Genomic DNA, 24,575 nt, shown 5'->3' on the forward strand with positions numbered 1-24,575 from the left:
CCAGATCAACTATTAAAGGCTAAAATGAAAATATTAGAACATAAAGAACTATTTGATTTCAGACTTTAAAAGTTAAAAGTCTACTTTAATCAATTTTTTAAAGTAATTCTATAACCACAAACTATTTTACAACAATTTTACAAAATATTAATATATCCAAACTCTTATTGGTTTTCATCTAAGCCCATCATTAATATCACTTTTTCATTTATCAATAATCACTCATCACATCAGTAATTTTTGAATATTTTTGTAAAATAATTTGCATCTCTAATATTATTCTTAAATCTAAACAAGACTCTCCCAATTTTTCCTCACTTGAAGTTTTGGTCCGAAAATATCACTAGTTTGGGCCAAGCTAGGCTCGCTCAGATTGAGCTACCTCTTGGGCTTCTGAGGACATAAAGAATGTTATATTATATTCAAATAGAAATTAATGTAAAGAAAATGGATTTTATTTTTCTCTTTCTCCCTATTCTCTGTAGCACATACATATAATATAAAGGTAATTAGATCAAATTATATTATAAATAAAAAAGTGAAACTAACAATTCTTTCCTAATAAGCAATGTCCATATATACAAGTAGTTAATCCAATAAAAAAGTTATTAGGAGATACAATATTACTTAAAATTGCATTAATTAAATGTTCATTTCATATCAAAATAAATAAATAAGTGTTTGTGAGGTGTGGGGGGCAAGGGCCGGGGTTCAAGTCTCCAAAAAAGAGTTTCACACACATATATACTTAGATTAGGTTAGAGTAGAATTCTATCTTGTATAAAAATAAAAAAATAAAAATTATATGATCGGAAAATATTTTACAAGCACAAATAAACTCGGAAATATAGAAATTTATAGCGAGACAAATGAAGTGTTAATGAAATAACGTAGTAATCTTCTCTGCCTACTCCATACCAATTTCAAGAATCTCAACCATTATTACTGTTCAGGATTTTTTTTTTTTTTTTTTTTTTTTTTTGTGGGATTCAATCACAACGTACTAAAAATTGAATATGTATATGCGAGGGAGGCGCCAAGGTCATTGCGTGAATCCCTGGTCCAAAAGAAAATTATATATATATATATATATATATATTTTTTTTTTTTTTTTGACTTCCACAAATAAAATTTTGAATATCCAGACCCTAAATATTTTTTAAACTAACCTTAAATAAGTTTTGAATATGATCATCTTAACAATATTTTAGCCTTTTTAAACACACACACACACCCAAAAAAAAAAAAAAAACGAACAAGTTAACAACAAACCAATTTGATCTAAAGTCTAAAAAAAAAAAAAGGTAAGCTTAACAATAAAAGTAGAAATTTGTTGATCTTAAACTAACAAAAAAAAAAAAAAAAAAACCTCATTTAGATCTTAACAAATTTGAAAGAGATGTAACTTGTAGAATTAATAATAAAACAATTATACAACAATTTAAAAATATAAAACTTTGTAAAAGGCAATTGTAAACTTTTTTGTATTTATTTATTTATTTTGTATTCAAGTTTTCTTTTGTTTTATATTTGTATAATTTATACAAAATATACTGAAGCCGCCATTGTGTAAATGATTAATAATTAAGCAAAGGTGATTCCAAGAGATCTGAAAGAAGGATAGAAATTAAAGCTTTTTTTATTGTATAAAAGGCCAAAGAGAATTGGGTTTGAATATATTATTCCTAAAAGAAAATGCTTCAAAAGTGATAGATCTAGATCATCCTTTTTCTTCAGGAGTTTGTCAGAGAATACTTACCACAAAATAGCTTGCAGATAGGTAGATGCAGATTGTAGCCAATATTTGTCCGAAAGAGTAAGAGTGCTACGCAATGAATGAAAAGATGAATACTCAACACTCATATCGAAAATGAAATCGAGAAAAACAGTAAAACATACACACACACGACACATAAAATAATAATAATAATAATAACAACTGTAGGGACAATTTGTAACGACCCACAAAATAATGTTGGGTTCGCACGTTAGGGACCCAAACAATATAATTTGTAGAGCATGAGCTTGAAAAGCTAAGTCTTTGTCACCGGACAACGGTTAGTCGTGGTTTCTATGGAAATTTATACGAGAGTGAACTTGGCCTGTCTAGCTAAACCTTCTTCTGGTGCGGCCTAAGTGGTTTCGGTCTTTAGACCTCGTCCGAGGAGCTTAGTGTTCTTCTCATTCTCCTTTTTTAGGACTTTTTGGTCTGGGTGACCAGTCCCCCTTTCAATTGGTTCTTTTTCCCTTTTATATTGGCATTTACCCTCCTTCCAGTGTCCACGTGTAAGATCCACTTTCTGGGATTGAGACTTGTCCTATCAGCCCATACCTAGAGTGGTGGGGGTGGTTGTAAAAGTTGAATAGCATGGTGAAGAGCATGGACCTGTCAGACGCAGAGTTCTTTATTACAGTATTGGCAGCTTTTTCACTTAGTCTGCTCTTGCACTAAGCTCATCCTTTCCTTTACGCGTTCTATGGGGTGCCGAGCATAAGATCGTTCTCGGCCATATCCTTAGGCCTCTTTTGGACTTTAATTATGCATCCTCAGCAATAGTTCTCCTCGACATAGGCCTTAGACCCTAATGTAAAGTGGACCAGAGTCACAAATTCTCTGGCTCCACAATAACCTCTCAAAATCCTACTACCCGAACTCTTGGTTAGGGAGGAGGGTTTTGGTGATGTCAGGCCTACATCATGGCTGGCCCAGCTTTGCCCTTCATTAATGTTGGTGTCTTTTCGTTTGCCTGGGAGGTGCGCTAGATTATGAGATGTTCCTTTAGATTTACTCACGCCACATCCTCGCCATTTCAGTGCTCGAGGCGTGTCTTTAATATGTCCCCTTTACAAGGCCACCCAAATCCTACGGTTGTAGACGGTGTTGGGAGTGGAGTGAAAACTGTCACGTCTGTAGCACTTCTTGGAAATCTGCGTAGATTAAATGCCGCCAACTTGACTTCCATATAAGAAGCAAGGTAGGAGATTACTCCCTTTACGTACAAACCCTTCAGTCCTTTTAAATTCCTAATCTTTCAGCTGTGCTCAAAGTTTTCATTGCCAGTGCAATTAAACCTTAGAGAGTGATATGTTTGAGGCACGAGTGGGGGTGATGGAACCACACCCGCTCCAGAAGCACTGGGTCCTTCCGAGACTCAAGATGGCGCGGTCAGGGCAGGGGAGACAGAGACTCAAGACAGTTCTCCGCTTTCACAAGACGGGAGCGATACCTCCACCTCTTTCAGTCAAAATCCAAAGCAGGTGCTAGTCGCGTCAGATTTTTGGTGCGACAGCAGTGGGGTTTCTCGTCGTCAGTACCATCTGCTCTCTCTCAAGCGCTACTAATATAACACCTGCATGTTAGGAGTCAGAGTAGATGCGGGGATTAAGCATCCCTACTTCCTCCTCTCTTCCTTCACTGGTGCCTCTTTCTGCCTCCACTTCTTCTTCTTTCCCATCATCGGGGCCACCCTGGTGTTTCTACTTTTTCTTCTGCTTCTTCTTCTCTTCCATCAACAGGGCCATCCTGTCATGCATAATCTCTACTAGAGCAGAGTTTTGAAGGTTTTATCTCTTCCTTGTATCTTTTTCTTTTTGCTTCTGTAGTTAGCTTTTGGTATAGGCTTACTTAAGCCCCTTATTGTACGTTGTACTATTTCTTTGTCTTAATAAAAGATGATTCTATTTTATTCTACATATTTTTTCTTTTCTGCAGTAATTACTTTGTGAATGGATGTATTTCATGTGTATTTTTTTTAACAATACTTAGGGCAGAAACCCTTGTAACAAAAAACTATTATTTTGAACTCATTGAGACTATCAAGCATAATAATACCAACTTACAGTAGATTAAACATACGAAACTAACTGAGATAATAGCTGAATGCTCTATATTACGCGTAAGGCAGTCATCCGAGAATGAGTAACCCAAAATAAGCCATCCGAGAGGGTTGCCGAGTACTAGGGGGCTTTGGTCGCGTTCTTAGTAACACATGGCCTTAATCATTTTTTACATCTAGTCCGAGGACCGAGGTATGGCTATACCGGGCCTACACTCGTTTGCATTAGTTCCCTTAAAATTGAGGATCCGAGGATAGACCGGGACTTCCATTCGATCTAGGACTTAACCCAATTTTTAATGGGTAATCTCTCCATGGGTCAGAGTCCGAAGATCATATAATACCTTAGTTTTGTCCAAAACTTATAATTTTTCTTTTAAGTAGTTGTTTTCCCCATAGGTTTGAGTCCGAGGACCATACAATGCCCTTGTTCTGTCCAAAACTTATAATTTTTTTTTTCAGTAGTTGGTTTCCCCATAGGGTTAAGTCCGAGGACCATATAATGCCCTAATTCTGTCCAAAACTTATCATTTTTCTTTTCAGTAGTTGGTTTCCCTAGAGGCTTGAGTCCGAGGACCATACAATACCTTGGTTCTGTCCAAAACTTATAATTTTTCTTTTAAGTAGTTGGTTTCCCCATAACTTTAGTCCGAGAACCATACAATGCCCTAGTTCTGTCCAAAACTTATAATTTTTCTTTTAAGTAGTTGGTTTCCCCATAGGCTTGAGTCCGAGGACCATACAATACCTTGATTCTGTCCAAAACTTGGAAGCCCCTAGAACTGTCCTTTTCACTAGTGCTTCGAAACATAGCCCCTAGTAGAACTTTATACTAGGGCAACAACACTAGGCCGCTGGAAGTAATGGAGGGGCTTTCGCAAGCCCTAGGTTGACAGGAGCTCAACCCACCGTCTGTGCCACCGCACAAGTCATTCCCACAGATAGCGCCAATTGTAGGGACACAATTTATAACGACCCACAAAAGAATGTTGGGTTCGCACGTTAGGGACCCAAACAATATAATTTGTAGAGCGTGGGCTTGGAAAATGGGGTTTTTTTTTTCTAATTAATTATTTGTACGTGAAAAAAGAAAAATAAAATAAAATTCAGGAATTTTTAAAAAAATAGTAAATTACTCTTTCAACTTGTTTGTGTTTTTAAATTTAAAATCATTTCACTAAAAAGAGGGTATTTAGAGAATTTAAGAATTTGTATGGGGATATTTTAGTACTAAAAAATTATATTCAACCATAATATAACAATAGCCAAAGCAAATAAAGGAACAAATTGATATGATTCTATCAGGGAAAACTTGAAATCTATGTAAAAATATTTGGCACTCCAATTATGGATCTATAAGGAAGATGCCAACAGCATTGAATAAAATCCAAAATTTTAATTAAAAGCAAAAAAGTACGATGTTGGCTCAAACACAATAATAATGGAAACAACACAAAGAGAAACTGAATAATACGTTGAATATTATTAATTTAAAGAGAAAAATTACAGAATATTATTTGGACTGAGGCGCGGCACTTGCTCTCTTTAAGGAGATTCAAGCCCTTGGTTAGCTAAACTTTGTAACTGGTGCAGATCTTCTCTGACTTCTCTCCCCTAAGATACAATAGCCCAACAAATGTTGTATGGCTAGAACAACTTTTGCACAAAGTGTTTAATCCCAAAGCTCTACCAAAAGAACACCTTTCTTTGGTCTGAAATCTCTCAAGTATTTTAGAATATTATTGAATTCACTCTCTCACACAATACACTTTGTTCTTAACTATTTTCTTCATTCACTCTTATATAAAATTAGTCCATAGCATAACCGTATATATAGTCTTCCAACCCTTTACATAACCTACATGTTATTTATTAATTTAGAAAACTTCTCTTAATTTATTTAATCTAACTTACATACAAATAACTCTTTCTTTAACAAATTATAACTCATCTCTTTATTTATCTTCAGTTATTTTGAGTTTCAACATATTTAATTTAAAATGTACTAACATACGATAATTAATAGATCAAAAGAAACAAAAATTTTGGATAGTAAGAATAAGATTTGAGATAATTAGCCACTTTCTTGAGCAAAAACCTTTTATGGGCTTTGTTGTTTACTTCTTGTGCATGTATATAAATTATGAAGGGATACGTTATGTCCATAACATTAGTTTTCACAACAAATTTTAAGTGACTTGATCTTACTCGCTATTAATGGTGGGTAAAAAAATAATTTTAGTGATGGATCAAATTAATTACAACCAATAACAATTTACTACCTATAATTTTTTTTTTTTGAGTGTTTTACCTATAATTATTGTGAATAGCTTAGTAATTCAATGGTATCATTTGGCCTCTTTTATATAGAGAATTAGGGTTCAAATTCTCATTTTCCACTTATTATAAAAATTGAATTATTTAGGAAAAAATAGTGTTTCATAGTTTTTTTTTTTTTTTTTTTTGGTTAATAGCACAAATTTATAACTCATGGTTGCTTACACTTTGTACCCCTAATAATAAAAACTTATAATTAACATCCAATTTGAATAAACTTTAACAATTGCACTCATCTTTAACAATTTTCAAAAAAAAAAAAAAAAAATTGCACTCCAGTCGCATCACATGACATGCATTAGCTAAAACGTGGGGCTATCGTGTTTCTTTTTTTTTTTTCTTGGGTGGTTGACTTCCCATCTTCTAAATTGCTGTAGTTGCTCGCTTTACCACTCGATAATGTGCCACCTTGAAGCATTCACAATGATGAGGGAATCCCTTTGAAGTTTGAAGGACCACTTTTCGAATTCCCAAATCCATTGTAAACTCTGCACTCACGGTAGCAATCACCTCGATTTTGTTGGACTCGTTCACAAACTTCTATTTCTTACTCATAATAGCTACAAGTAGTCCTTGTGCATCTCTGATTAAAGTCCCCATTCCAGCTTCCTCTTGTCCTTGAAGATTGCTCCCTCAATATTGAGTTTACATATTCCTCCTCTGTTCGTTGACTTGCAAATTTATAATCAATAGTTCCTCCAGTTGAAAACAATAGACATATTTTCCCAATTGCATTTGCCTACACATGACAACAATACATTTATGTGATGAAGGAAGAAAAAATATAATGATAATAATAAGCCTACGGAAAACAGAATAGAGGAATAAGAAAATAGGAGCCAATTAGAAGTATGATTGCCTGTTTTGAAAGTATGCTCAAAACAATCTTGAGAAGATCCAAATAGTCTTCAATCTCCAAAGCTCATTTTATCACATGCTGGGGAAAACAATACCCTGCACCGGGTATATGTTTCCTCTCTCTCACAACTGGCGGGTCCCGATGCAGGGTATAACTTCTCCACGCTCTGGGACTAGCTATGATTGACAAAAAGTATCATTAATGATTAATAGCACCAAAGAGGCAAAGACTGTGTGAGGTCATAGCAGGACAGATTGGTCATTATTAGCACTGCACATGTGACCGCAAAAATGAGGTGCGGTGCAGTTATGATTTTGATTAAACTCTAAACACATCGCACCACACCGCACATGTGACCACAAAAATAAGGTGAGGTGCAGTTATGATTTTAGCTAAACTACACCGCAAAGTGAGGTGCTAAAAATGACCCAAAACCGCACCGCATCGCACCGCGAACACCCCTAGTCATTATTGTCTAATATTTTAAAAAGGCATTACACCAAGTAGAACCTATGTGATCTGTTTTTGTTAGCATCCTCAACAACCAATGACATCCAGCTCACCGCAATCACAACTTACCCATTTGATAAAATCCGAAAACATTAAGAAACCAGCAGAGTCATGCATTATCCAAACACTTCAGAGGCTGAGTTGTGTACTAATTTGCTGTGTTAAAAGAAACAACAATATTGGAGCATGAGTCACGTCTTGCCTGTTCTAAATCGTTATGGAAGTCATCAGAATGCATCAACACAGTGATAGCTTAAACAACTTACATCAGTTCTGATCATGAGTGAATAAACTTAAAGAACTTTTCACTCCTATTTACAAGTTACAACACAAAATTCTAAACCAAATTGTACTTATAATTATTATTGGTGCAAATTTCCTTGTATGCAAGTGATTGTGATATATCATCCAAACAATTAAATCTAGAGTGGTAGAATGGTTACCAGTTCCGTAAGAAAATAATGTAGAACTTTCAAGAAGAAAACACCACAATAGATGGAAAACCTTAATTGAATCTAGTACTTCTAAATGTCCTAATAGAGATAGGTACAAATGATATTCAGTGATGTGCTTATTATGACAACCAACACATAAAAAGACTAACTTTTCACTTTTATTTATAAGGTACAAAACAAAATTATACTAAATTTTAGTAATAACAGACGGTGTTAGTTTATAGAGACTGGTCTATGTAAATGAGTGGGATCTATCCTCTGAACAATTGCATGATCTAGAGCAATCAGAATGGTCACCTTCTGGATATGAAAATAATGTAAAGCTTACAAGAAGAAAACAGCACAATAGATGGTGTGGGAGGGGATCTGAGGGTAGCAAGCCCAACAGTCGGGCCCTGAGTTGGGAAACCTGATACAACCTGGAAGAGGAAGAGGGAGGGGCTTGGACGAGGACCCTGATCAACCCGAGGAAGTGAACCAGAGGAACCTTGCCCCTGGCTGGGAAGCACGAACTGAAGGAAGCAACAATAGCCAGTATGGGCAAAGAGAGGGAGGTGGGAAACTTCCCAAGGAAGCATCCATCACCTCCCCATTAAATGTCTTGCAACAACTATGTCAGTTGCATTAATGGCTGAATGACACCTGAACAATGTCAAGACAGCATGTAGTTCAGTCAACACTTCCTCCACAGGTGGGATGGGATAAGTATCTAAGGGAGATCAGCCACCCTCCATGTGGAGGGTCAGGATGGAAAGGAAACAATTATAAAAGGAGGGAGGACCCAAGTGTAACAAGCTTCCTCCGCTGATTGAGAAAAGATCAATATATTCATTTTAAACGTTTATTTGCCTAATTTTTACCTCTTTCCATCTGGACCCTTTCTTAAACTTCAACCCACTAAATAAGAAGCCCAAGCGTTGGTCCGCTATTCCCATCTCTATAAATTAATTGTAGTGGCCTCACATCCAAAGCCCGTTTACCCTGCCTGGGCCTTTTTGTTTGCTTTTTGCCCCCACACAGATAGAAAACCTTAATTGAGTCTAGTATTTTAAAATGTCCTAATAGTGATAGGTTCAATCAATTTTTAATGAAATGCTTATGATGACATCAATCAACTTTTAATGAAATGCTTATGAAAGATTCAGTCAATTTTTAATGAAATGCTCATGATCCAATAAAGCTGTTGAAGTCACTGGATGGAAGCAACTATTCCTTAGGCACAGGAAATCCTTGGCCTCACCTAATGCATTGCTGGAAGTGTTGTCAGGTATAATACACTGATCAAAACATGTAAATATACACACACACATAATATGGTTCAAGTTGACTGACAATAAAATCAATATAGTTTTAGTGCAATCTTCAAGCATTCTAATTGCTAGTAATATGGTCATAACTTGATCTCTGTAAAAAATGCAATCAGGGTCTAGTTCAATTTGAGTTCAATCTCAAGATTATGGGATACAGAATATAGGACTCTAAGTTCATGCACAATTCTAATTAGGACAAAATAAAAAATTTATGTCATCAATTATTTCTCAATATTGAAAATTAGCTTAAAAATAATTCACAACTAATAAACTATGATGGAGTTTAAAATTCCAGGTTCCTTAATGATAAGCCAGTGTCATAAATTCAATATTTCTTCCCTTAAAGAGCCCTAATTATTTGAAAACTGACAAGTCAAAAATTTATACTGAAGTCTAAAGACAATTCAATAGTAACAAATAGACCAGAATATAAATACAAAACTAAACAAAACAACATGAAGGGAATTGATTGAAACAAAAATTTGAATGTCTACAAATGCTGTGCAGTAGAATATGATGCACCGAATGGAAATATAAGTTTCAAACAAAAATTGAAGGAATATTGCTATAAAAAAAAAATCGCTAGTTTATTCGAAAGCGAAATGTCAGAAAAAAGGACATGGGAGAAAAAATTCCAATTTATATTGAGGTTACAATGGGAATAAAAAATTTATTTGGATATTTGAAACAAGGGCATTCTTGGACCACCCTATGCTGAAGTAAATGACCACTAATTGGGAATTGAAGGATAATCAACATCTGAAAATTGTATATGCCTAACAAATTTAGCATATAAAACGAGGAATTCAAAGTAGAAAAAAAGAAGGAAGGAACATTAATAGTTTTTTTTTTTTTTTTTTGCAAGAGAAATCAAAAGAGAAGTAGACGAGAGAAATGAGAGAACTCACAAATTTTGTTTTCTTTAATTGCATTGGAATTAATTAAAATTCCCTCTATTTTGATTCTGTTGACATGAGCAACGTGTGCCTTTAAATAATACGCCCAAAGTTGGTCATGGCTCTTTGACCAAGTCCAAGAAATAACCCCACTCACCGACTTATATCAGATTTCCATAGAACTTCTTGCTTTGTTGGTAGGTAGTAGCAGTTCTTGAACCTGAACTTCAGTTTTTGAAGAGATAAAAAGTTACCCCAACACCTCTGGAATGGCTCCAAGTCCAACATCGTCAAAATTTAATGCCTCCAACTAAGGACATATGAGTGCTAAGTTAGCCAACAAATATTGATACAATGACATCAACACTTGAAAACTACATACATCAAAACATCAAGATGGAAAAGATAATAAGTAACAAGATTGAAAATGTCATAGGAAAAGTGAAAGGGAAGAGGGGAAAATTGCCATGAATGACATACTTATTGGATTGAATTAATACTTCATATATTAGAAGAGTAGAGAACACCTGAGAAAACTTACAAACTCTTATAAACTTCCAGTAGCTTGTGAGTATATTAAAACTCCATGACTTAATTAACTTTTTCTCCAGATGAACTTAATCAATATGCTGTCCCTAGTGTCTGCACATTGAGGCAATATATTTAACTCATTAAACAAAAAATAACCAAAAACAAGACAAAATGATTTGGGGAAACTGAAGAGAGAAAAGAATAAATTGGGAGCAATTATGAAAATACTCTTAGGTTGATGTAAAGGAGTGTACAAGACAACAGAAGTGGATGAGTTATGAGAAAACTTGACAGGTCATCTGTCTTCATAATGTATATGACCTTCAGAATTTGGAATATGGCCAATCCTGGACCACTCTGCACTTCTCCTGCTCCCCTGTTCACAACTTTCCTTTAATTTGGGGCAATGACGAATATTCAGCTCTTTCAACAAGGTGAGGCAGCACATGGCTTTTGCAGTGGGAAGATACATCCAGTTCTAGAAATTGTGAAGATTCAGCTGTTGAACAGTTCAAAGGTTACCTAACCATTCAAGAAAAGCTTCCATTGCATCAATTTACTAGGTGGAGGTAGATAGCATGATAACAGCTACATATAAATTCCTCAACTTTTAATTTTAGATCCAAACAAAGCAAACAATCAAAGTGATGAAAAAAAAAATGGCACCCTAACAATTCATTAAGTGGAGGTAGATAGCATGACAACACCTATATAAAAATTTTCAACTTTTAAATTAGATCCCAACAAAGCAACTTATCAAAAGTGTCATACTAAACATATGGTCAAATGCATGTCATGTTCTTTATTTTCATAGGAGATTTTTCTTTTCACAAGGGATTTTTTCTTTTTTTAGTAAAAATGGATTTAGATTTTTGTTTTGTTTTGGAACGGGCCACCAACTACAAATATGGGGTAGATAATCACTTAAAGTTTTAGGTTTTTTAGGCAAACTTTCAATTTGAAGATCTATTTTTAATTTTGGAGGGGGTCATGTCTAAAGTTTTTTAACAAAAACTTTAAAATATGATCTCCTAATATATACCATTTAAAAAGCTATGGCCCCCAACTCAGCACTCTATCTGCAGGCACCTGTTGTTCTAGCCAATTGTCCACCCTTTCCAAGTGTGATTTCTATGTTATGTATGGCCGTCAGCAACAATCACCTCGATTTCATTGGATTCATACACAAACTTCTCTTACTCATCACAGCTATAAGTAGTCCCTGTGCAACTCTGATTATCAGCCCAACCCCAGCTTCCTCCTTGTCCTTGAAGATTGCTCTCTCAACATTAAGTATATACATTCCTCCTCTGTTCATCAGCTTGCAATTATAATCAATTGTTCCGCCAGCTACAAACAACAGGCCTATTGTCTCAATTGCATTTGCCTACACATGACATGAATACAGTTATGTCTTGAAGTAAAGAGTGTTGGGAAAACAGAATAGAGGAATGAAGAAATAGGAGTCAAATAGAATTATGATTGCCTATTTCAAAAATATGCTCAAAACAATCATGGAAGATCCAAATAGAGTCCTCAATCTCCAAAGCTCCTTTTATCTCTTGTGGGGACTAACTAAGATTAACAAAAGGTTTCATCTGTGATGAATGGCACCAAAGGTTTCATCACAGGACTTAGGAGGTCATTAATTGCCTATAGTTTCAAAAAATAAATATTAAACCAAGTAGAACCTGAATCTATGTGATCTGTTTTTGGTTAGCATCCTCAATAACCAATAACATACAACTCATTCACAAGAATCACAACTTACAAATTTGTTAAAATAAAATAAATATAAAATAATTAAGAAACAAGCAAAGTTATGCATAACCATGCACTTCAATGAGATATTAACATTTATTGCATCTTGCCTTTTCTAAATTGCTAGGGAAGTTGTCAGAATGTATCAACAACGTGGTCAGTTTATAGATACGGGTCCATCACCATATGCAAGTGAGTGGGATCTATCCTCCAAACAATTGCATGATCTAGATCAATCAGAATGGTCACCTTTTGGGTGTGAAAATAATGTTAAGCTTACAGGAAGAAAACACCAAAATAGATGGAAAACCTTAATTGAATCTAATTTCATGAGGGTTAAAAGGCTTCATAGTCTTATACTCAAGGTTTCAAAGTGTTGCAAATATTGTATTCACTCTCTCATTCTCTCTTCTCTCAATTTTTTATTTTATTTTTTTTTTATAATTTTTTTTTGATCAGTAATAAGAGTTTTATTGATGAAAAAGAACAAATACAATCAAATCATAAGGAAAGTCTAATAGAGATAAGGAAATTAGACAAGGAACTACAATGCGTAAGACCCCAATGTCCTCAATGTCCTCAAAAAGTTTGGGCATTGCATTCCTTCCATACTAACCACATAAGGCATGCTGGTACCATATTCCAAACATTTGAAGAGTAAGTTCCCAACCAATTCCTCCAAGCAAAAAGAAGAGAAACAATAGTATCCGGCATCACCCACTGAATAATTAACAGAGAAACCTCACAGCTGATACCCGGGTGTAAATCAACCAGTAAAGGGACATGAAAATCATAGAAAAAGCAGCATGCAACTTCAACCACTGCAGCTGCTGCTAATGGAGTGTCATCTTCACTCACCACACAAAACAGTAGAGATTATTTTAATCTTTTGACCATTAAGATCTGAAAATTGTTAAAACTCTTTTGGCATGAATGAATACTTATCATATTGAATTAGTACTCTAATTATTCAAACATAAAAGATGATTTGAGAAAACTTACCAAATCTTATAAGCTTCCATTAGCTTGCGGCTAGATTAAAACACCATAAGTAAATTAATTTTTCCTCTGGCTGAACACAATAGATATGCTGTCCATAGTGTCCACATGTTAGTTTTTTAACATCCCATGCTCCTAGCAATTAGTTTAATATATACATGTTAGCAATTAAAAGAGTGAAAGCAAAGGACATCTGTCCAGGTTAAGCTATAATAATACCAGATGCACAGAATGACTTTCATGTCAACTCAATCTAACTCTATACATTGTCTTGGTGACACATGAACACATATTTGGAGTTGACATGCAAACCTTTACATAGACTAACAATTTTGTTAATATATGCACGATGGGTACAGAACCCAGTCACTGTACAAATATATATAAATTGAATTGGATCTCGCAAAGCACCAATTAATTAAGAACTAAGTTACATACAAGTATCTGAAATGGTAGAGAGAAAGCAGACCTGAAGCACCTCACCATCAGTTGTCATCAAGTTGGTTATTTTACTGGATGCAATCCTTTTGCAAGCTTGATGAGTTATCTAAAAAAAAAATTAAATTAAATGTGTTAGCAACCTTCAAAAGCTAAAAACGATATATAAATATAAGAAATTTAAGCTTTGCTTCCACTAGTAGAACTGGGGATCACATAACTTCATGGACCAGTAAAACTGACCTTCCATCCCAAACATGAAAACAAAAATCCACAAGACCTTCTCCCACCCAATGTCTCATCTCATTCTTGTGCAACCCAACTCCATTTTCTAACAATAAATTCACTCAAATAAACATAGGAAATATGACCCTGCAGCCCAAATTAACAAAATCTATTTCCAACTTTCACAAAGCTCTAGAAACAAGAACTGCTCCATGTATTATATTAGAATTCCAACTCGTGAAATTGAAAAGAATGAGTATGTTTTCATCAATGGACATAATCAATTTGACACCAATAAGTGAAGGTTACAAGAAACGCTGAGAAACAGAATGAGTATGTATGTTATTATGAATGGATTAATCAAACAAATTTTACAAGCCTCGGCTGAGATCAGATTTTTTGCAACATTCCAGTAATCAGAGTGGTTAGTGAGTTAAATTTCTATTAATTAATTCACGAAGCATTAACCTAAAATATATTTATTTTTTTTATAATTAATCTAAAATGTTAAGATGTGAAACTTAACAATAGCCCTTTTAAAAATAAAAAAATTACATATATAAATTGGGGGCCAGTAGGAAATGGAATATACTTGTAAAAGTCACCAAAGATGTCATAGTAAGAGTCACCTTAAAAGTCGTCGAAGTCTTCATCTTCAGAGTTGTCAAATTCCTCAGTCAGAGCATCACAGTCAATTTTTAAATTAATAAGAGAATGAAATCGTTCTCCTAAATCTGGAATTGATTTCAGATTCAGACAGCCCCTAATCCCCAAAAATTGAAGAGATGTACAGAATTGTAGCCCACCGGGTAGTTAATCAATGCCACACCCTATTATCTCCAAGTGTTGAATAACTGACGGGACACCTGGCAAATACCTCAAGTGAGGACAATCTCGCATTATGAACTTCTGAAGGGAAACGCAGGTCCACAGTGATTCTGGAATTGATTTCAGATTCGTACAGTCCCCAATCTCCAAATATTGAAGAGATGTACAGAATTGTAGCCCACTGGGTAGTTCAACAATGCCACACCCTATTATCTCCAAGTGTTGAATAACTGACGGGACACCTGGCAAATACCTCAGGTGAGGACAATCTCGCATTATGAACTTCTGAAGGGAAACGCAAGTCTGCAGTGATTCTGGAATTGATTTCAGATTCGTACAGTCCCCAATCTCCAAATATTGAAGAGATGTACAGAATTGTAGCCCACTGGGTGGTTCATCAATGCCACACCCTCTTATCTCCAAGTGTTGAATAACTGACGGGACACCTGGCAAATACCTCAGGAGAGGACAATCTCGCATTATGAACTTCTGAAGGGAAACGCAGGTCTGCAGTGATTCTGGAATTGATTTCAGATTCGTACAGCCCCTGATCTCCAAATATTGAAGAGATGTACAGAATTGTAGCCCACTGGGTGGTTCATCAATGCCACACCCTCTTATCTCCAAGTGTTGAATAACTGACGGGACACCTGGCAAATACCTCAGGAGAGGACAATCTCGCATTATGAACTTCTGAAGGGAAACGCAGGTCTGCAGTGATTCTGGAATTGATTTCAGATTCGTACAGTCCCCAATCTCCAAATATTGAAGAGATGTACAGAATTGTAGCCCACTGGGTGGTTCATCAATGCCACACCCTCTTATCTCCAAGTGTTGAATAACTGACGGGACACCTGGCAAATACCTCAGGTGAGGACAATCTCGCATTATGAACTTCTGAAGGGAAACGCAGGTCTGCAGTGATTCTGGAATTGATTTCAGATTCGTACAGCCCCTGATCTCCAAATATTGAAGAGATGTACAGAATTGTAGCCCACTGGGTGGTTCATCAATGCCACACCCTCTTATCTCCAAGTGTTGAATAACTGACGGGACACCTGGCAAATACCTCAGGTGAGGACAATCTCGCATTATGAACTTCTGAAGGGAAACGCAGGTCTGCAGTGATTCTGGAATTGATTTCAGAATCGTACAGCCCCTGATCTCCAAATATTGAAGAGATGTACAGAATTGTAGCCCACTGGGTGGTTCATCAATGCCACACCCTCTTATCTCCAAGTGTTGAATAACTGACGGGACACCTGGCAAATACCTCAGGTGAGGACAATCTCGCATTATGAACTTCTGAAGGGAAACACAGGTCTGCAGTGATTCTGGAATTGATTTCAGAATCGTACAGCCCCTGATCTCCAAATATTGAAGAGATGTACAGAATTGTAGCCCACTGGGTGGTTCATCAATGCCACACCCTCTTATCTCCAAGTGTTGAATAACTGACGGGACACCTGGCAAATACCTCAGGTGAGGACAATCTCGCATTATGAACTTCTGAAGGGAAAAGCAGGTCTGCAGTGATTCTGGAATTGATTTCAGAATCGTACAGCCCCTGATCTCCAAATATTGAACAACTGACGGGACACCTGGCAAATACCTCAGGTGAGGACAATCTCGCATTATGAACTTCTGAAGGGAAACGCAGGCCTGCAGTGATTCTGGAATTGATTTCAAATTCGTACAGTCCCCAATCTCCAAATATTGAAGAGATGTACAAAATTGTAGCCCACTGGGTGGTTCATCAATGCCACACCCTCTTATCTCCAAGTGTTGAATAACTGACGGGACACCTGGCAAATACCTCAGGTGAGGACAATCTCGCATTATGAACTTCTGAAGGGAAACGCAGGCCTGCAGTGATTCTGGAATTGATTTCAGATTCGTACAGTCCCCAATCTCCAAATATTGAAGAGATGTACAGAATTGTAGCCCACTGGGTGGTTCATCAATGCCACACCATATTATCTCCAAGTGTTGAATAACTGACGGGACACCTGGCAAATACCTCAGGTGAGGACAATCTCGCATTATGAACTTCTGAAGGGAAACACAGGTCTGCAGTGATTCTGGAATTGATTTCAGATTCGTACAGTCCCCAATCTCCAAATATTGAAGAGATGTACAGAATTGTAGCCCACTGGGTGGTTCATCAATGCCACACCCTATTATCTCCAAGTGTTGAATAAGTGACGGGACACCTGGCAAATACCTCAGGTGAGGACAATCTCGCATTATGAACTTCTGAAGGGAAACGCAGGTCTGCAATGATTCTGGAATTGATTTCAGATTCGTACAGTCCCCAATCTCCAAATATTGAAGAGATGTACAGAATTGTAGCCCACTGGGTGGTTCATCAATGCCACACCCTATTATCTCCAAGTGTTGAATAAGTGACGGGACACCTGGCAAATACCTCAGGTGAGGACAATCTCGCATTATGAACTTCTGAAGGGAAACACAGGTCTGCAGTGATTCTGGAATTGATTTCAGATTCGTACAGTCCCAAATCTCCAAATATTGAAGAGATGTACAGAATTGTAGCCCACTGGGTGGTTCATCAATGCCACACCCTATTATCTCCAAGTGTTGAATAACTGACGGGACACCTGGCAAATACCTCAGGTGAGGACAATCTCCTATTATGAATTTCTGAAGGGAAACGCAGGTCTGCAGTGATTCTGGAATTGATTTCAGATTCCTACAACCCCAAATCCTCAAATATTGAAGAGATGTACAGAATTGTAGCCCACTGGGTGGTTCATCAATGCCACACCATATTATCTCCAAGTGTTGAATAACTGATGGGACACCTGGCAAATACCTCAAATCAGGACAACAGGATACTACGCACTTCTGAAGGGAAACGCAGGACTGCAGTGATTCTGGAATTGATTTCAAATTCATATAGTCCCCAATCTCCAAATATTGAAGAGATGTACAGAATTGTAGCCCACTAGGTGGTTCATCAATGCCACAGCCTCTTATCTCCAAGTGTCGAATAAGTGATGGGACACCTGGCAAAGAACTCAAGTTCGGACATCTCTTAACTACCAATTTTCGAAGGGAAACGTGGGTGTGCAGTGAGTTTGGCAAATCTCTCAGATTATTACACTCTATAATAATCAACTCCTCAAGGCAAGGAAACACCAACAACACCTCACCTGCGCTTGTCAACTCCTTTGCATCCTTCCACTCTTCTAGGGTTTCCATCTTCTCCAATTTGAGTATTCTCAATGCCGGAAACAATTTAGTAGTATTTCTGTAACTCCCATCACTGTAACTGTAAAACTCACTTCCTATACTTCTTACCTTCCCCATTCCTTCTATTTCAAGAACCCTAAGACAGGGTAAATGCCCAAGAGTGGGAACTTCTTCACATTTCGTACAAAAATTCCATTTGATACAAATCAGATTGTGAAATTGCGACAAATCATTAACCCAAGATGGGAATTTCTTTCCTCTATACCATTCGATTGTTAAGCTTTTCAAATTTGGGTGAGGATGGAGGCCTTCCAACACCTTTTCATCTTTATCTATATCATACATGTCCAATTCTCCACAAAACTGATTCCAAAATAATCCCAACTTTAATATTTCCTTTTCTTTTAATTTTGCACTTTTGGCTTCTTCCTCATCTTTCACCTCCTCTAAATTGTATATGTTTATTTCTCCTCTGAGATTCTTTAAGGGTCCCATTTCTTTAATCCAATAACCTTCTTCTCGACCCACAATAAAAATATTCAATGTTTGAAGGCAAGTCAACCGTCCCATATTTTTGAGTAAACAATCTCTGTAATGTATCCTTGTCCAACAACCAACATAAATATTAATATGTCTCAAGTTAATCAAATTGCTTAGGTCTTCCGGAAGACCCATGAGTTTAGGGCATTCTTCGATTCTTAAAGTTTGCAAATTGTAGAGTTTGGTAATGGATTTTGGTAATTCCTCAATTTTAGTGTGCAAGATGTGAAGAAGCCTCAAATGTATCAACTGCTCAATTGAATTTGGCAACCTTATTATATTATGCCCGGATAATTTTAAAACTCGTAAGCATTTAAAATTTGATAACATGTCATCAAAGTCTAGATTTTCTGAAATTAATGTGCGCACTTTTATGAAACTGTCTCCACACAATGAAGTTCTTGGTGTTGTTTTGCAATCAGATCGGACAAATAAATGTTGTACTTTACGAACATTATCCACAAAATCTCCCTCCAAAATTAAAATTTCAGATTTTGATATTGAAATGGCAAAATCATGCACCAAATTATTCATTTTGCAACTAATAATGTCACCACAGACATCCTTTCTAGCATTTTGGAAAAATAAAGTAGCCAACAAAATATTGAAATACGTGTTACCAATATCTTCCATCGCCATAGTACCTTCTTTAGATGGTTCAAGGAACCCTTCAGCCATCCAATGCTGAATTACTTCGTCCTTTTTCATGTTACAATCTTTAGGAAAAATTGCACAGTATGCGAAACATCGTTTCAAAGATGGTATTCGAAGATGATCATAGCCTAACTTTAATATGTGAAACACTCCATTATTTCTATCATCCAGTAAATCCCAATTTTTATTATTTTGAATCGATAGCCATTCACCTTTATCATGTATAAAATACATTATTCTCCCTAAAAATTCTGCAGCCCATGGAACCCTTTTACATTTCTTAACAATCTCCTTTCCAATTTTCTCCAAATCTAGAGTTAAAAGTCTTTCATTTGCAGATGCTCTTTTCTTGAATATGAACCAACAATCATATTCTGTTAATTCATATTGAGTAAAAGTCTCCATGATTTCTATCACTCTATCACAATAGGTTGCTTCAACAATGTTATTTCCAACATTTTGACCAATGTTATTTCCAACATTTTGACTAACTTTTGAATCATCAAGGAAGGAGTCTATCTCCATGTTAAAGCTAATCTCAGGGATCGAATTCACAAACTCTGCTCGAAGTTCATAACTAGCAATGTCACCTTTAAGTCTATTTAATGAGTCGTTGATGATCTTAATTTTGTTTGCCATATTGATAATGTCATTAGAGGGTGAAGAGTAGTTTATTACCTTTTGCTGAAGAATGTTATAGCCAAACTCGTCTAGAACATCATCAATGTCATAAGCAACATATCTAAGCTTTGCTAACCAAATCCTCAGAAACTCATCACTTGCTTGTCTTTTCTCCACATCAGTTAACACAAGTTGAATTTGGGTTAAGAAGCTAAAGAGGTCTGTTAGCCCTTCCTTGAAACCCAACTCAAAACTAATATGTTGCTCTATAACAATTGATCTCAACTTGGCTAGAAGTCCCTCCACAAAAACACCAAGTAAAATTTCATCTATGTATTCTGCCTTACTCTGCATAAGAGACAATAGTATGAAAATATTTGAGGAGTGTAGAGTACAATTCCATTAAAAATAAACAAGGTGGGTCCAAATATATTTATATATTGGAAATATAAAAACTTATATTACAATTTTCACCTTCTTAATTTTTATACAATAATTAATAGTTTTTTTTTTCTTTTGGAGTTTTATAATAATTAGTCACCAACACACGCGATACATGGAAATATATAATTATTTTTAAATGCGGTATAATATATAACTTATTATCAAAATTTTATTGTAGATAATTTGTTCTCCCCAAAAATTAAATAAACTCTAAAAGTAATTTATATTTCTCTATTTTTACAAATATATAATTTTATCATTTATGGTGTTTTAGATTGATATTATTTTTTTAAGTTGTCCATATTTTTCTAACTATTTTTATTATGCATTATATTTTCCTTATTTTTTTTTTTTGTATAACTAAAATTTTTAACTTTCAAATATATTATCAAATTTTTTATTCTCTTAAGAAGATTGTCATGATAATTAAAACTGATCATATAGTTACAATGAATATTACTCAAATAATTGATAGCAATATAGTACTCCCAACCCAAACCTTTTTTTTTCCCCTATTGTTAGGTAAGTAGAACAAGATAGATTGAAGTGGACCATTATGGACTGAATTGGACCAAACTGGAAGGTAATAGATCAAATTGGACTGCAATGGACCGAATGCCGAATCTTAATTAGTAAACATAACTCAAAAAATTAATAATAATTATAATAATAAAGTGATGTAAAACCATTATCCATGATAAGTAATGTATTCCAATGTGATGGAAGTGGTTTGTATTAAAAGTAATATCAATAAAATTTGTTATCACATTAATATTTTTAATTGAATTATTATGCATGCACTTGTGATTATACGTGCCTAGTGAAAGTTTTATTCAAATTAAATTCGGTACTATGTACACCATAAAAAAAAATAAAAAAAATAAAAGAAAAACCACTTATAAGATTTTGGAATGAGATTTTTTTCAAGTGAGTTTAAACTAAAAATAAATAAATGATATCTCCACCCAAGATGTTTGTATTACATGTATTTTCTATTATAAGTTACATTTAGGTTCAAGAATATGTAAAGTGATGGTCATATTATGATTGATAAGTTATAATTAGTTTTGAAATTGAGTAAAGGCATAATGTATTAGTGCATACATTAATATTTATATACATATTTTTTGAAGAAATGATGGAAAGAAAATGAAGACTTAGCCGCCGACATGGTTCAACAAAAACATAACAATAATAAATACTACACTTTAACTTTTAGATATTGTATAAATTAGTATTGAATACAAATCTTTTGTCCCATTTTTTGTGTTCCACATTATTCTCCACCTTCTCTCTCCCCCCCCCCCCCCCCCACCCCCTCTTTTCCCCCGTTAAATTTCATAAACAAACACACTTATCCCCTCTTCCCTATGTTATAACTATCAAATTATATAAATAAATAAAAAGTATAGAAATTTATTATAATGTTTTAATTACTTGATTCAAAAAATTAAAATCAATAACTGAAAATGCTATCACAAGTTCACCGCTAAAATTATGATGAAATATAATCTAAATATAAAATATTTACATCTTTACTCACCTTTTCAAACACTTTGCTTAACATGTCATCCTTTGATATTGAAGTTGAGCTGATTTCCCTCTCCTTATCCTTGTTTGAAGTTGATGCACCCTTAAGTTTTTTGGTAGGTTCACCAATTGTTAGAGAAGCTTCCTCTTGGACCTCTTTAGTCACTTTTGTACAAATATTAATATCGTGACCTTTAACTCCAGCCAAGTGATATTTAATCCTCGTAGCACCCCCAGTAAAAATACTTCCACAAAACTTACATTTGAAACGACGATTATTCTGTTCTTCAACATGATCCCAAAATCGATCTTTCTTTCGAACCATATTTCTTTTCCCTTACAACAGATATATAAAGAGTTTAATATTAGAATATAAAAAAAATGATAGTAAAAATGGATCTGTAAAGTAATAAAATTAATTTAAATAATATAGATCTATAGAATAATAAAAATAAGCTAGTTATATTTCTTTAAAAATATTATATAATTATTTTATGTCTATCAAAATCACCTTCAAGTAGTTTTTTGCTAAGCCCTCTAATGGCTGGATAAGCTTCGTGTATTTTTAGCAACCTTTCTACAAATAGCAATATCAAGATCAATAAATCTAATCCTTGAAACACTTCCATCAAACTTTTCATCTTATTTTGTTTACTGCGTTAATAAACTGTAATATTTAGCCAAGAAAATATAAAATCCATAGCATGAAAGACATGTCAGAAAATATAAAAACTTTTCATCTTATTTTGTTTACTGCCTTACTCTGCACTAGTGCACTTACTCTAAAGTCTGAGAACAATAGAATGAAGAAAAAAAAGTAATCTTATAGCAATTTAGGGGGTGTTTGGTGAGTGTTTCCAAACTACAATTTTCAGTTTTTAAACAACGTTTAATGTATTTCCACACTTTTTCACCCACACGTATTTCCACGGAAGTTTTTAAACAATAATTTTCAATTTTTAAACACATGTACCAAACGGTCCCTTATTATAACGTGTTTATACCACTCGCGGAAAGACTCAAACGATTAGAACAAGTGGTAGGACTAACACTGCCGAAAGAAGATGATTTTGGATTCGATGTGTCAAGTATATATATTCACATTAGTTGTTAAATTATTGTAACTTAATCATTCTATGAGTATATTAACCTAAATTTCAGAATTGACACAAGTTTTATATGAGATATGTCAAGTTTCTAAAATTCCTTTCATGAGAGAAGTGGAAATTTTCTTTAAAAGAAAAAAACAAAATAAATTATTCATGTGTAACACATTCATTAAAATAAAAAATAAAACCCTCAAACAAATAAATACAATATGAATTTTTTTATTTTTTTATTTAGATTAGACTCAAGTACTCGTATGCATGTGTATGCATATGAGAGTCGCTTTGGCTTCACCGCTAGTCTTGCTCTTGATTGAACAAGGTTGATATATTAAAAAGCAAGTTTAGATTCGAGGTTTTCTAATTTCAATTCGCTCTGTTTGTTTTGAGTTTTGGCGATAATATTTTCTTAAAAATTAGTTATTTTTCAAAAAGTATTTTTTATAAAATTATCTCATTTTTTAACGTTGATAGCAACCTGAAATAAGTTGAAAAATAATTTTCAAACTTCTTTTATGTAGCTTGCTGTAAGATAGAACTGTTTTCTAAAAACATTTAATTGAAAATAATTTCTAAAAATAAACTATACTTTTCTGTTGGCCCCAATTAGTTTTTCTTTGAATTATTTTTTCTTATACTACAATATAAAAAACTATATTTACACAATTCTTTCCATCAAAACAAATGAACATGACTTAAGATAAAAATGGTCCGAATATCTCATGAAACAAATAGCAAGAGAGACGTTTAACCAAAAAAAAATCATATAAGAGATAAGTCCGTAAGTGTCATAAAAAATGAACCACGTAATAGTTGCATATATTAAGAATATACCGGTTATATGCAATTTACCTCAAAAAAATAATAATAAAGATTTGGATTTTATCTTCTAGTTTAAATAACTTGAATAAAGTAGATCTGATTTTTTTTTTTCCGATTTAATATATGAATTGAAATGATTAATGATTAGTAAAACTATATATTCAGCCAGTTTAAAATAATAATAAAATTGAATAGCATGAAAGACATGTAAGGGTGCACTTACTGTAGTATCTTGCAAGAGGTAGATGCAGTCACTGGACGCCAGGAAGAGTGAGAGAAAGAGAGAAGGAGCTGATCAGAAGAAGAGAAAGAGAGAAGGTAATAGAAATAGTCTGAGAAGAATAAAGAGGAAGAGAAGAGAGAGACGTAGGGTGTGTTTTAAAAAGTCAGGTTATTTTATTGTTGAGTTTATTTTTATTATTATTTATAGGGTTTACTTTATTTTATGAAACTATTTATAGATTTTATTATATTATTTTAGTTAATTTTTATTTTTATTTATCATTTATTAAAAAAATTTCGATTTTAATAAACTAAACCAAACAAAGCCGTAATGGTCTGGCAACGTGTAAAACGCGTTTGTGAACCTTTGCTTAAGTTTCCTTCGTATCTCAATTATTGAAGAGAAAATGGATCCGATGTGTCGGTAGATGGAAT

The 24,575-nt window shown here is 34.5% G+C and overlaps 1 protein-coding gene across 1 annotated transcript; it reads right to left on the reverse strand.

Moving 5' to 3' along the window:
* Positions 1 to 11,893: 11,893 nt before the first annotated feature.
* LOC126703726 (putative disease resistance protein At3g14460) lies at positions 11,894 to 24,308 on the reverse strand. The gene is made up of 9 exons (XM_050402810.1): positions 24,142 to 24,308; positions 22,004 to 22,326; positions 18,015 to 20,364; positions 17,462 to 17,606; positions 16,995 to 17,257; positions 16,587 to 16,790; positions 15,024 to 16,043; positions 13,132 to 13,343; positions 11,894 to 12,121 (listed from the first exon to the last, which is right to left on the reverse strand). The coding sequence occupies exons 2-9, from the start codon at positions 22,313 to 22,315 to the stop codon at positions 11,894 to 11,896; spliced, it is 4,734 nt and encodes a 1,577-aa protein (XP_050258767.1). The 5' UTR covers positions 22,316 to 22,326; positions 24,142 to 24,308.
* Positions 24,309 to 24,575: the final 267 nt, after the last annotated feature.

This window comes from Quercus robur, chromosome 10 (genome assembly GCF_932294415.1).
Source record: "Quercus robur chromosome 10, dhQueRobu3.1, whole genome shotgun sequence".
Taxonomy (NCBI): Eukaryota; Viridiplantae; Streptophyta; class Magnoliopsida; order Fagales; family Fagaceae; genus Quercus; species Quercus robur.

What these genes read in the sequence shown, in the direction of transcription:
- LOC126703726 (XM_050402810.1), bottom strand. Translation starts at nt 22,315, where the DNA reads ATGGTTCGAAAGAAAGATCGATTTTGGGATCATGTTGAAGAACAGAAT. An exon ending in TCACCTGAGGTATTTGCCAG is followed by an intron (nt 16,791 to 16,994) that starts GTGTCCCGTCAG and finishes GGTATTTGCCAG; the next exon opens with GTGTCCCGTCAGTTATTCAA. An exon ending in TCACCTGAGGTATTTGCCAG is followed by an intron (nt 16,044 to 16,586) that starts GTGTCCCGTCAG and finishes GGTATTTGCCAG; the next exon opens with GTGTCCCGTCAGTTATTCAA.